Source organism: Ictalurus furcatus, chromosome 6 (genome assembly GCF_023375685.1).
Source record: "Ictalurus furcatus strain D&B chromosome 6, Billie_1.0, whole genome shotgun sequence".
Classification (NCBI taxonomy): domain Eukaryota; kingdom Metazoa; phylum Chordata; class Actinopteri; order Siluriformes; family Ictaluridae; genus Ictalurus; species Ictalurus furcatus.
Genome location: NC_071260.1, coordinates 14744058 through 14758150, shown reverse-complemented (window position 1 = coordinate 14758150; position 14093 = coordinate 14744058). Strand labels below are relative to the sequence as shown.

The window sequence follows — 14093 nt, the reverse complement described above, 5'->3', positions numbered from 1 at the left end:
ATCTCCTTTATACTGTATCACTACATAGATCATCTTGAAGAATTATTTGTCTCTGGTCAATATGCCCCTTTTTATACAAATGCACCCAGCCAGGTAATGAAATGAAAAACGAGAAGGGAGAGACAGTATGGAACACATGTAATGGGAAGAAGTACGGTCCCCTCCGAAACTATTGGAACAGCAAGGCCAATTTATTTATTTGTGCTATACACCAAAGATATTTGGGTTTGAGATCGAATGATGAACATGATAAGAGAGTTTAGAGCTTTTATTTCCTGGTATTTATATGTAGACGTGTTAAACGACATAGAGCACATTTTGTATCAGACCACCCAATTTGTACGCGGGCAAAAATGTTGGAACAAGTGTTACTTGTTACCCAGGTGTGTCCTGTTAGATTCATTGTTTAAACAATAAATAGTTCTAAATGTCTACTTTTGGTTTTAGCCTCCAAAAAAGACTGCGTTTTTTGTCTTTAAAAAAGGATAAGTCTACATGAAGATCAGAGAGCTGTCTATTGGAGAAAAGCAAGAAAGAAGTGGAGAAAGAAAGGCTGTGGTAAAAGCCTGGAAAAGTAACATAAAAGAAGAAATCAATAATTTGGTGATGTCAGTGACTCATAGGCTTGATGCAGTTAAGGGATATGCAACCAAATATTAAGTGTTATTTATGTTTATTTACTTCAAGACTTATCTGGTCCTATACTTTTGTTCGCCTGAAAGTTAGGTGGTCTGATACCAAAGGTTATATGTTTTATGTTGTTTAACACATCTAGATGTAAATATCAGGAAATAAACACAGAAATCCTAAACTCTCGTCTCATATCCATCTTTTGAGCTCAAATCCAAATGGCTTTGGTGTATAGAATAAACAAATAAATTGGTCATACTGTTTCAATAGTTTAACAGAAACAGTGTCACATCGTGCCAAACTCATCCTGACATAATTGTTGTTAAATTTCTTTAAAAATATTATACCAGACAAATGGACATCACACGTGCGCATGATGATGGGTCTCATGGGCTTTTCAGTATCACAGCATTAGCAGAGGAAAAGCTATATTATCCAAGCTATATTCATCCAACACTGCCAATAGACTTTTATCATCTCCTTTTACCTCTTCACAGCAGTGAGCGTATTTCTTACTTTTTGGAACCATTCTGAACTCCCTGAATACTAGCTTGATTTTGGCTTTATTAGATCACTAGCTGTATTATCTATTACTCCTGTGCTGTCTGCAAGTTAATTACAAACTGTTCTGCTGCTCAGTGCAGCACTCACCTCTCAGTCCCTTGATGGGTGTGCCTTCTCATGACATTGAGTTTTCACATCGCTCTGAGGTGTCACATCAACTTGTGTGCCTGTAAATGTGCAGCTAGTGCCAATAATTCTCCCTTGTCATAGTGCAAAGATAGTTGTATTTAACTATCATACATACACTGGCCGAAGTAAGGCCTCCCTCTGCACTTCAAGCTCAGTCACGCAGTCCCCAAAGTCTCCCAGAATCTTCCTGTTGCAGAGGTACAAACTTCAGTTCCACTGTCAGCCCCCAAAGTTTTCAGGGCTCAGGACCTTGTCAAATTCAGACAACCACCTTTTTATGCTCTGTTCCAGAAAGTTCACTCTTGAACAGAGATGCAATCAAAAAACTAGACCCTGTGGTCCAGAACAAGGTGTTCTACTAAACATATCTCCTAGTTCAAAAGATGACTCTAGAGTGCCCTTGTGATTGAACCCTGGGTTTTTTGGCCATTCACATCACCTTCTTTTGTTAACCACTGACCTGATCTATTGACCTTACAGCATTCCACTAAGGCGAGCCTGCTGAGTGCAGTACATACCCTATGGGGCACTATTTGGACTGGACAGTAGAGATTCCAACATCAGATCAACTGTTCATGTGCCATGGAAAGAAGACACAAGGCACTCCCCTGTCTAAACAGACTGGCCCATTGGATGGTGAGTCATCGCTTTGGTCCACAGGCAGGCTGCAACACCAAGACCCTTTTGTGAAATGCTACTCTATGACATCATCGTATAGGTTATCCACATGATTCTCACCACCCCTGGTGGTTAAGCGGAGTGAACACATGGTGGTTAAGAATTGAACACATGCGGTCACTTTGTGACTTTGTTTAAGGTCACAACATGTATGCATATATACGTGCACAAGAAAGTAAGTACCCTGGTGATTTTGACCATCCTTGGCAGTTCATAGAACCACAGTTAGATACAGAGTTCCGTGTGTGGTGTATGTATGTGTGAGTGTGTGTATGTCTGGGATTGTCATATCCCAGCTGTGGGAATTCCTCCCTGATGATCTGAGAAGTCTTACCATTCCTGTGGTGTGCCAAGGAGGTTTCTGTAAAATCCCAAGCAGTCAGAGTCTATATGTGATGACAACACACTTAAACTCTACTGTGTGTTTGATTAATCTTTTGGTTTCCCATCACTCTTCTTTTAATCAGAAAGTAAATGGAAACATAATATCATGCTTACCTTACATTTAACCCAAAGCTGTTACTGAAGATGAATGAATGAATGCATGAATGAATACTGTAACTATATTACCCGCATATACTGCAACATTTCTTTCTCTTGGACTAACTTTTCCTTTAGTCACACAAAATAAAACATGGTATGTTTTAGCACGCATGATCCCCCAACCCCTTGTTAGTTTATGATGGTTTCCCGCCCATCTGGAGGGTCTGAGCCTCCTCATGTCCCGATCATCAGACCACAATCTGACCTGAATACCACTATCATTGTTCCAGATCAGGGGTTTCACAACAAATTTAAAGGCACACAAGCCTAGAAGAGCATATGAATGTCTTTTGGCTACGATGACTGCTTGAGTGTGATGAAACCTTTTTCTGTAGACCCTGAAAGAAAGAGAATGAGAGTGAGAAAGCTTTTATATGATGCTCAGACATGGTGCATCAAACAAGCTATTTCCCTCAATCCTATAAATTACTTTTTAGTATATATAACGTACTCTAGTGAGCTAGAAATATTACACATCTTCTGCAAATGCAATTCTTACACAGCCCCTTTAGTTGTTCCGTAAGCATTCCTGAAGTATGTGGCGCCATCTTGTGGAAATAACAGAAATGTGTAAAACTAAACACACGATTAAAGACTGTGTATCGAGTTTTTGTAAACAAATCAATAACTACCCCTTCATTATTTGATTGCTGTGTTTTCTGTAGTGCAATATATAAATAGCAATACAATACAATAATTCTTTTAATATATCTAATCTATGATGTAAACAAATGCTAAGAATAGAGCTGGAACATTGAAGAAATGAAGTTATACAGTAACAATTGATCGTTTTTTTTTCACCTATGCAGTGTGTGTTTTCCTCCCTATCTGTGTCAAATAACCGTTAAATGATAAGTGCTGGTTTTCCTGTCCATGACATGGAGTAAACACGCCTGCAGTAGAAGCAGCTCGCGCCCGAGCCTGATGTGGAACGTACCATTATTATTGGGGGAGTCGCAATAACAAGGTTTCAGTAGAAAATACTGCGTGCATACATTTATAATGATATTTAGAATATGAAAATTATTTTTTAGTCCAAAACACTAGGACAAACAACGTTTCTTGACACATGTACTAACTATGTCCGGAAAAAACATTTTAAACAAAATGTGGTTACCCCTTAGCACGCTGTAAAGAAATGAAAGTGTGGCGCCATTTCTGCGTGGGGCAGGGGCAACAGCACTTCAGCGGCCTTACAAATAAAGCACAAACTCTTGAATATGACAACCAAAAAGAAGCGCTCGGCACACACCAGTAATGATAGCTGGGTTGTCATTGCTGCAGGTATGACAAATGAACCAAGATATATATATATATATATATATTTTACTTTATGTGTTAGAGCAGCACAAACCGGCAGGACACTGAAGTTAAGCTTCTGCAACTGAAACGGCCATTATCACTGGCGCTAATTTCTCTTTATGCGTTTCCTAGCAACAGACTATTCGCACTGTAGTCTCTGTATGTTATAACATTGTTCTTCGCTGTGTTCATGATGCGTTATATTTACTTTCTGTTTATTTAGTTAGCAGTAGCGGTAAGTCCTGAGTCATACAGCGATGCTGTGTAGGTGATTTAGTCTAAAGGGATCTACAGAGCACTTAGGCAGAGCTAAATTATCTCAGGCTGATGGTTTTTCTGCCTGAACATGAGAAACAAAACAGTATTCATAACAATAAACATACACTTTAACTCCTTAATGGAATCAGGGCTAAAAGCTGAACAGTAGGTAAACCATTTTACTAAGCGAGTCAGATAACGGAAAACCCATTTAATAATACAGATGCGACTCAAAAAGTTGGAATATCATGTAAAAGTTCGTTTTTCCCGTAATTTAATTCAAAAAGTGGAACCTTCATATTTTCTACGTTCATTACACATAAAGTGAAATATATTTCAAAACTTTTTTTTTTGGTTGTTTTAGTCTTGATGATTACGGTTTACAGTTTATGGAAATCAATAATCCAGTATCTCAAAATATTAGAATAAAGAATTTATAATACAGAAATGTCGACCTTCTGAAAAGTATGTTAATTTATGCACTCAATACTTGGTCGGGGCTTTAATCCTTCTGCACGAATTACTGCCTGAATGCGTCGTGGCATGGAGGCAATCAGCCTGTGGTACTGCTGAGGTGTTATGGAAGCCCAGGTTGCTGAGGTGTTATGGAAGTCCAGGTTGCTGTGGTGTTATTGAAGCCCAGGTTGCTGAGGTGTTACGGAAGCCCAGGTTGCTGAGGTGTTACGGAAGCCCAGGTTGCTGTGGTGTTATGGAAGTCCAGGTTGCTGAGATGTTATGGAAGTCCAGGTTGTTGAGGTGTTATGGAAGTTCAGCTTGCTGAGATGTTATGGAAGTCCAGGTTGCAGTGGTGTTATTGAAGCCCAGGTTGCTGAGGTGTTATTGAAGCCCAGGTTGCTGAGGTGTTATTGAAGCCCAGCTTGCTGAGGTGTTACAGGAGTCCAGCTTGCTGAGGTGTTACGGGAGTCCAGCTTGCTCAGGTGTTATGGGAGTCCAGCTTGCTCAGGTGTTATGGGAGTCCAGATTGCTGAGGCGTTGTGGAAGTTAAGGTTGTTGAGGTGTTATGGAAGCCCAGGTTGCTGAGGTGTTATGGAAGCCCAGGTTGCTTTGATAGTGGCCTTCTGTATTGTTGGTCTGGTGTCTATCATAGACTCTCTATGGGGTTCAGGTCAGGCGAGTTGGCTGGCCAGTCAAGCACAGTAATACCGTGGTCAGACTCTGGGACCTTGATTTCCAAATGAAATGCAAAATTTACTTTAATCTTCCCCATGATTTGTGGTTGTGTCCTGAACCAGACAGAGAGATTAAAGGCTCAGGAAACCTTTGCAGGTGTGTTGAGTTCTTCTCAGGTTGACATTTCTGTATTATAAATTCTTTATTCTAATATTTTGAGATATTGGATTTTTGATTTCCATGAGCTGTAAACCGTAAGCATCAAGATTAAAACAAAAAAAGGCTTTATGTGTAATGAATCTACAATATATGAAAGTTCCACTTTTTGAATTAAATTATGGAAAAAAAGAACTTTACTACGATATTCAAATTTTTGGAGATGCACCTGTACAATGAAAGCTTTCGAAACAAAGGAAAAACACTTTTGACCCCTTTTATGGCCAAAAGTATATGGACACACGACCATCACTCCCATATGTAGTTCTTACCCAAACTGTTGCCACAAAGTTGGAAGCACACAGTTGTATAAGATGTCTTTGTATGCTGTAGTATTACAATCTCCATTCAGCGGAAATAAGCTGCTCAAACATATTTCGTCATGACAGTGCCCTTGTGCACAGGTTCTTGAAGACATGGTTTGCCAAAGATGGAGTGGAAATGGGCCAACATGTTGATTTAAATATGGTTTAAAAAGTCAATCAGTTTCATTGCAAAATAAATCTTGGGCACAACTGAAGATCACATGTTTGTTATAAATGCACATTGTTCACGTTGTATTTTGCCTTTAAGACGGTAAATATTGTCATCCAGGTGATGCTAGTTTGAGAGATGTTTTACTAACCTTGAATTTTGTTTTTACTAATTTGCTTGTAGTATGTTTGGCAGAAGTCCCTGTTACTTAACATATTACATTGTTCTGAACAGATTCTGCCCTGGACAAGACAAAACTAGATGATGGTGACCCAACATTCATCAGACTCAGAAACCCAGCTACAGGTCTTAACAATGTCTTGTTACTGTATTACTCATGGTGACCATCTGGCTAGATTAGGGGTTCCAACTGCAGTCCTGTGGAGCCACTGTTCAAGTTTCCTACTCCAAGTGATCGGATCCACATAAGGAAGGTCTTTAAGACTAATTGATAAGCAAAATCAGGAGAGTTGGTAGTAGGGAAGTATGTAAAATAATGGCAGTGGTCATCAGGCCTGGTGTGGATAACCCCTGAATTATATAACTAATAGCTCTCTAATCTGTGCATTAGGTGCTGCTTCACAATACCTGTTCAGTAGAGGAGATGCGCGGCTTTATGAGGTGAAGGCATTTGTTGAAGATTTCCACTCTTGGTTTATCGACCAAACAGTCCAAAGAGGTGAGAACACACAGTTTGATGATTCCCTGATACTGACTGACGGAGCTTGCTGTGAGGCAGCCTACTATGTTTTTCTATAAATCCAATCCCGATACCCAGGATCGGAATTGGGACGATACCAGCAAAAAATGGTGGCTCAAAAAAAAAGAACGAATTTGGGCAGGTCCTGTAACAAATGGAATGGAAAAGATTGGAATTGAATTTGGAAAATATTTTTTGAATTGGAACTTTTAAGTTGTGCATTGGAAGCTACGTCTAGCAAAAATGTAATGCATGTCTTGACGAAGTCACAGTAAATTCATTCAAGCACTGGCATGCATGATTTGTGTGCATTACATCATTGACTATGTACGTTATCATACATCAAATTCTGTTTAATATTGTCTTAATCTGAATCGGGCAATCGTATTGTGTTGTTCACATGACGCAATTCTAATTAGAATATTGCCAAATTCTGATTAATATCGGAATATTGATGTGCATGTAAACGCAGTCACTGTTAGTGTCAGACAATCTGTTCATTAGCCAGGACCGGTTCCTCATCCTGGGCGTGGGTTTCCTGAACACCCCGTTAACTCTGTTTACAGTATATACATGATCAGAACATGCCATCACCATGATTTGCAAACATTGTTCTATTAAATAATTTACACTGACATTTATGTAATTAGAGTTTTGATATTCAGTGGAAAAGCTTGGATAACTGTTATTTTTAAACAACTGTAACTCACTAACTAACTGTAGATTTTGAAAGTGTAGGTGTAATTAAAACATTGACATGTCGACGGCTTGTTTTGATTCACATCAACTGAAATTTGGCATGAACGTCTTTTGTGTGTGGTTGTATTTATGGGTTTCTAGATGGCAGACTGCTGTATGTGACTCCTATGGACCCACTGTTCTTGTTGTTGCCTTACCTACAGAGCGGTGCAGTGGAGGTAAACCAGCTCAGGGTGTCATTATAAAAATAGTACTGCTCAAAAAATGTAATAAAGTTAGATTTTTATAACAGCCTAACATCTAAAACATCACAGGGAGTGCTGTTATAGGAAATTACTCAGTGGCAATGTTTGATGCTGTAACTACTCCGAAATGTTTCATTCTATTTATACAACAACAGTTTGCTAACGATTACACACTGGTATTTATTAAAGGACTATGTGTTATACAGTTGATCTGTTTATAGTTACATTTAATGATGTGAAACCTCCATTAAAGTTAATTAGAAAAAAATTCACCTAATCATGTTACTCATAAACTGTAAAATTGCAGATGGAAATGTTTAAAGGACAACTTTACCATTACCTCGGAGTGTTAGAAGGCACTGATGTGGAAATTCCTTTCCTTAAATGTTAAATAAACATTCTTCTTATAGAAAGCTAAACCAGAGCATCAATCATACTTCTTTACTAGTTAAACAACTTTTAAATTACATGAGCATCCACCATACAAGTGCCTGTGAGATGTGGAGATGTGTGGGTATGTGGCATGTTCTATGCAGGGGGCATTATATAGTATATTATACGGTAATATAGTATAGGATATAGTAGTATTATAGAAACATAACATATGAGAACGAGTGTGTTAAAAACCGTCAATATTTAAATAAAGAAAACACTGACGTCTTTTTATTGGTTTAATACGAATGAATATTTTTATACTCATAAAAGGTTTAAAATTTAATTAATTACCTTATTTTTTTATATTAGATTTAAGTATATCATTTATATATTAGGAAATTAAAGCTTATATTTATTGCTACATACATTATTTATTCCGCACTACTGGAGGTAGTATCTACGTATCTACTGGAGGTACGTTATTGAAGAAGCATCCCCAACCTGTATGTTTAATTGCTCTATAATACAAAAAAAAAACTTTTGAAAACATCATCATGGAACTGCACATCTTTCACTTTTTTGATCAGCTGAAATGTGCTGACGTGTGAAAAGCATGTACATACAATTTTATACAGGCATAATGAATGATCATTTATAAAGCAGTAAGATCTGGAATTGAAGTAATCATGTTGTCCTCAGGGGAAGTTTCAACCACTGCAGCAGATAGTCATGGATGAGGATTACCCGGGGTGCACAAGATTGTTGAAATGCACACAGGCTCTGGACACACTTCAGCATGTGGCAGATGAGAAAGGTATGTATGTGAGGATGCACACACATCACTTGCACCAGTTTTATACTAACATTTGTGTTCCTGTTGTAGTTGTGGGCAGTCAGAAATTCCACAGATATAGCCAAGAGAAGACCATGGACTGGCTGAAGAAAAAGGTGGGTATATAGGCTTTCCCAATAAATGTGAAATGTCTCAAATTACATGAGACCAGTGTAATGTGTGTAATTCAATTCAATTTTATTTGTATAGCACTTTTTACAGTAGACATTGTCTCAAAGCAGCTTTACAGAAGTATCAACACGGTGTATAGATATTAAAGGTGCGAATTTATCCCAACTGAGCAAGCCGGTGGCGACGGTGGCAAGGAAAAACTCCCTTAGATGTTAAGAGGAAGAAACCTTGAGAGGAACCAGACTCAGAGGGAACCCATCCTCATCTGGGTAGTGATTACATGACTGTTAAATAGTGCATTTTGAATGCTGTACCACACAGTGTATATTTGCTATACAGGTACCTATCTGAACTATACACTAGATGAATAGACGAATATCAACCTCCTTGACTTTAAACAACACACCCAAAATGTTTCTACTGCTACAAACACTGAAATGTGCCAATCTATGTCACTGGTGAACGAGCATTTAAATAGAGTGTGACACACTATGCTAGTAGTGTTACGCTAAGAGGGCAATGAATTTTGGTGGTCCATAATTTCACTGTGGTGCCCACTGCTAAATTTCTTATGGAGCAAAAACACTGCTATAGGGAAGAAAAATCTATTAATTTTGTCATATTTTGTCCTTTCAGGTTTTGAACACAGTGAGTGCACTTAAAAAGAGCAACATTTCTGTAGGTGGAGGCGTGAAGTCCACCACTTATGTGCGAGTTAAACAGGAGACAGATGTGACTGAAGGTAAGTTGAAATGAAAACTGTGCCTATACTGGATTATTTGTGTATGTGGTGTATGCTGATAATATTATGAATTATTTTTGCAGAAGATTATTTGCGTTACGCTCACGGACTCATCTCGGAATACATCAGTGAAGATCTGAGCAAAGACCTGCACAAGCATCTGCAGTAAGTACACACGCACATGTAAAATATTTTATATAGGAACTGAATTGACTTTATCTAAAGAAGTATGATATTTTGATGGTATTTGGCACATTCCCCGTGGTCATACAAGCATTTCTCTACACAAATTAAGTGTACAGTACATTTTCAATGGCTGTTTGTGTAACCACACAGAGTGCGTGTCATTCTTTTATTTTTACAATTAATTTTATTTTGTCTTTGCTTTTCATGGTACAACATGTTTGCTCCTTTCAAAAGGTTACCTGAAATATCCAGCCCTAAAGAGGTGGAGCCTCCTTCCAAGGTAAACCAGATAGACTTCGGCAGAAGCCAGTGTTTCCTTCTTCTATCCCTTTCTGATTACTCTTATGCAGACAATGATTGGCTTAGTATTTGTTCAGCTAAAATGGTAGCATGCTCTAATGCACCCTAGCCAGTTTTAATTATATTGACTACGGCTGCAACTAATGATTATTTTCATTCAATGGTTATTTATTTATTTTTCCGATTAATCGAATAATCTGAAACCTTTTTTTTTTTCAGTTTATTTAAAATAAAATCCACAAACTGAGTGTTACAAATATACACTTCAGACTAAAATTTTACTGTTTGTCCAATTATATAAGACTGAAAAGAACCCAATACACACACACCAGAATATATATTATTCATTTAGGACTGTAGTTTAATTCAGTGCTTTTTGAGCATCCATAAAAAATTATGCATGAATACTTGTTTTATATATATATATATATATATATATATATATATATATATATATATATATATATATATATATAAAATATAATATAATATAATAGTATATATGCATAACTTTTTATGGATGCACACAAATCACTGAATTAAACTACAGTCCTAAATTAATAATAAAAACTCACTTTCACTGCACCTTGTGGTTTTTGTTACTTGCTGTCTTTAGGAATTTTATTTTACTTCTGTTTACTTTTGATCATAGTGTTTTAATTAAACATTACAGATCTTAGTCGCGCTCCCACTGTGTATCAGCGCGGCCTCGTTACTAACAGATCACTTCCATTATAATAAACTACAGAAGTTACACTGATACAGCATATAATGTTAAACTTAAATTAAACTAACCCTTTTAAGCAACTCGCGACAGCATTACTGTTGTGCTTCTGTGCTACAAAAACTCTGCTTTATAAAGTTTGATCTTCTCCATGGTGTTTAATATAAAATGCACCCCTGCCTTAGAGGACTTGGGGGTCGCACACTTTCGTCCATCAGCCTCCGTCTGATGGTGACTGAGATCATGTTGGGAATAAAAGGTAATGTTGACATAAACAGTAAACTGAAGGAAGTCATTGTCGTTGACTCTGGGTATTAGGCTAAAGCTAGCTAACCGGCTTATACTTCCGGTTAGTAAAAAAAAAAGCTAGTGTTTCATTTTAGATGATATTACCTTTCTAAAATTCACACACTAGACAATAGAGTACACAGTACATAGTGTAAGTGTACAATACTTCATTTGGGACACAACTTTAGTATTTACTCTCCGAAGCGTGTTTTCAGAACAGAAGTAACGTAGTGAGTAAACATGCCGTGCGCAGACCAGCTAATTGATAATGAGATTCGTTGGCAACGATTTTCATAATCGATTATTATCGATTTTATCGATTAGTTGTTGCAGCTCTAATATTGACTCATAATGGGTCCTGTAGCGGTTTATTTCTACTGTTGATTCCTGTAAAATATCATTTGCTGTTTTATTTTTGAGCAAATCACCTGATGCTTCACCTATAGCTGTTTTTGTTCTTTCTAATGCTTTGCTTCTTCATTCTCCTTTTGGAGTTCAGTTAATTAGATTTAGTGTGCGGTATGTTCAGAAACATACACTAGGTGACCAAAAGTTTGTGGACACCTGACCAATCATGGAAACAGTGGGGCCCAAAAGTCTGAGACCACATTTATAATGTAGAATTTAAAAAAAAAAAATTTTATTGGAAACTGGAAATAAACAGTTTCTGAATAGAAAAGAATTTTAACCAAAGAAAGGAAATTTTCTTGGAATATTCAAGTATAAACTCTTTCTAGGTCACCATTTACATTTAAACATGTTTGTGATGTTAACATATCTGACCATGTTAACTTAATGTCAGATTTTCTGCGAGTCTTATCCCTTCTATGGCACATGTTCAGATGTCACTGTGATGTATTTGATCTAACATGGATAGTCAGATTTTATACAAATTTTTGAAGACCGTGCCAGTTTGAGTGAATGCTGTAATTAAAATGGTGCATACCAATTACTAAGAATTTCTGAAATCCATGAAAATTTTTATAAATTTTATAATTATATAAAATCATATAACCAATTATAAGGATATAATTTGTAATGAAAAAGGTTTTTATTAAATTAGAAAATGGCACATTTTCAAAAGTGATGTCAGATTTTGGACCCTACTGTATGTCCTTTTTGAACATCCCATTCCAGATTTAGTTCCCCTTTGCTGTTATAATAACCACCACTCTTCTGGGAAAGCTTCCCCTAGATTTTGGAGTATGGCTCTGGATTTACCCATTCAGCCGCAGGAGCATTAGTGAGGTCAGGCATGCAGTCGGTGTTCCAGTTCATCCAAAAGGTGTTCAGTGGGGTTGAGGTCAGGGCTCTGTGCAAACCTTCTCGAGTCCTTTCACTCCAATCTTGGCAAACCATGTCTTCATGGAGCTCGCTTTGTGCACAGAGGCATTGTCATGCTCGAACATGTTTGGGCCTCTTGGTTCCAGTGAAGGGAAATTGTAATGTTAAATTATAGACAATCGTGTGCCTCCAACTTTGTGGCAATAGCTTGGGGAAGGAAACACATATGGGTGGGATGGTCAGGTGTCCAAAAATTTGGGCCATACAGTTTAGTTGTGGATTATTTTGTGGATTGACATGTAGTATTGTTCTAACAATGCACATTTGACTTCAGTTAGTGGCAGCATAATCTGGAAGTCAGTGATATTCAAGTCTGCAAGGGGTTGTGTGTGTGAGGGATCACTTTTTTTCTTTCATTTTAAGAAGTGGTAGCAAATCAAGGATGCTTCTTTTAGTTGATAATCAACACATTTGTAGTTAACACTGTCCTTCAGCTATTCTGCCTTGTTACAGAAGCAGCAGATAGAAAAGATGTGGTGATTGTATGATTGCTATCTTCTACTGAACAGAAAAGGAAATTGTCAGATAAACCAGTGGAGGCAGGGGAGGACTACACCAAGTTCAACAGTGCTGACTTTGCCCGAAAAGTGAGTGAGAATATAGACCCAAGCATGACAGGCTTTTTCCTTTTGGCCTCTCGTAAGGCTGCCTGTGGCAACTGTCTGCCTATCCTTCCATTGATGTGGTGTGGCTGCAGTCTTTCTGTTCTATCTTTACTGTTTGAACACAGTTTCTGCATCTATGTGTGTGTGTGTGAGCACAAGGACTAAATACATTTATGTTTTCCTGATAGCCCCCTAAGAAGATGACAGCTGCTCAGAAGACACTTGCTAAAGTGGACAAAACTGGCATGAAGAGCATGTCTTCATTCTTTAGCCCTAAAGTCAAGCAGGAAATGAAGTGAGAGTGTGTTTGTGTCTGTATATGCTTGAATATGTGTATGTTTTTGTTAATAAAGTAAAAAAAAAACAAGTACTTAGTCACTCATTCATTTATTGCATCCCTATCAGTGTATATTTCAGGTATCCATTACCTCATGGCAAGGCCTTTGTTTGCCATTGATTTTCCATTTCTCAGTTTTTCAGCAATAAACATTTATTTCCCCTTTATTTATTTATGAGCACCACTTGCATTTTTAAGTGTAAGTATTTAATACTTAACCACTATAGCATGTCACCATTGTGTTTCCATGCGTATTGGATCTGCAGTGTCATTTTAGTATTGTGTGCTCAAATTTCTTGATTGAAATTGTTTAAGACTTGGTTATAGATGATTGGAATGTGCAAATTAGGAAAACTGGTCCAACTATGGTTTAGTTAAATGGTTGCAAGTACATAGACAAATCTCACAGAAAAGGTGTGAAGGTTGAAGACCTTTCTCATGCTTAAACATGATAAAATATACTTCCAAAAAAGAAAAATAACTAAACTAATGATGGTTGATGTGTGTGGTATATTATATGAAGAAAAGAAAAAACAATTTGATCTTATTGTTTCAGTGCTTATGGATAGCCGTGTATTTAAGACTATATGTAACACTACAGTACTACAGTACTACTAACTGAATTACTAATTTATTAATTTTGTGTTAAACATCCTGCC

At 37.3% G+C, this 14093-nt stretch overlaps 1 protein-coding gene across 2 annotated transcripts; it reads left to right on the top strand.

Annotated features, from left to right (window-relative positions):
* The first annotated feature begins 3701 nt into the window (after window positions 1-3701).
* Window positions 3702-13477, top strand: rnaseh2b (ribonuclease H2, subunit B). Of its 2 annotated transcripts, XM_053626643.1 has the most exons (11): window positions 3702-3828; window positions 6160-6231; window positions 6497-6604; window positions 7466-7542; window positions 8644-8758; window positions 8828-8892; window positions 9545-9650; window positions 9734-9815; window positions 10071-10116; window positions 13002-13079; window positions 13286-13477. In XM_053626643.1, the coding sequence occupies exons 1-11, from the start codon at window positions 3765-3767 to the stop codon at window positions 13394-13396; spliced, it is 924 nt and encodes a 307-aa protein (XP_053482618.1). In that variant the 5' UTR covers window positions 3702-3764; the 3' UTR covers window positions 13397-13477. The 2 variants fall into 2 exon arrangements, with proteins under 2 accessions (XP_053482618.1, XP_053482620.1); XM_053626645.1 differs by lacking the exon at window positions 13002-13079.
* The last annotated feature ends 616 nt before the right edge of the window (window positions 13478-14093 follow it).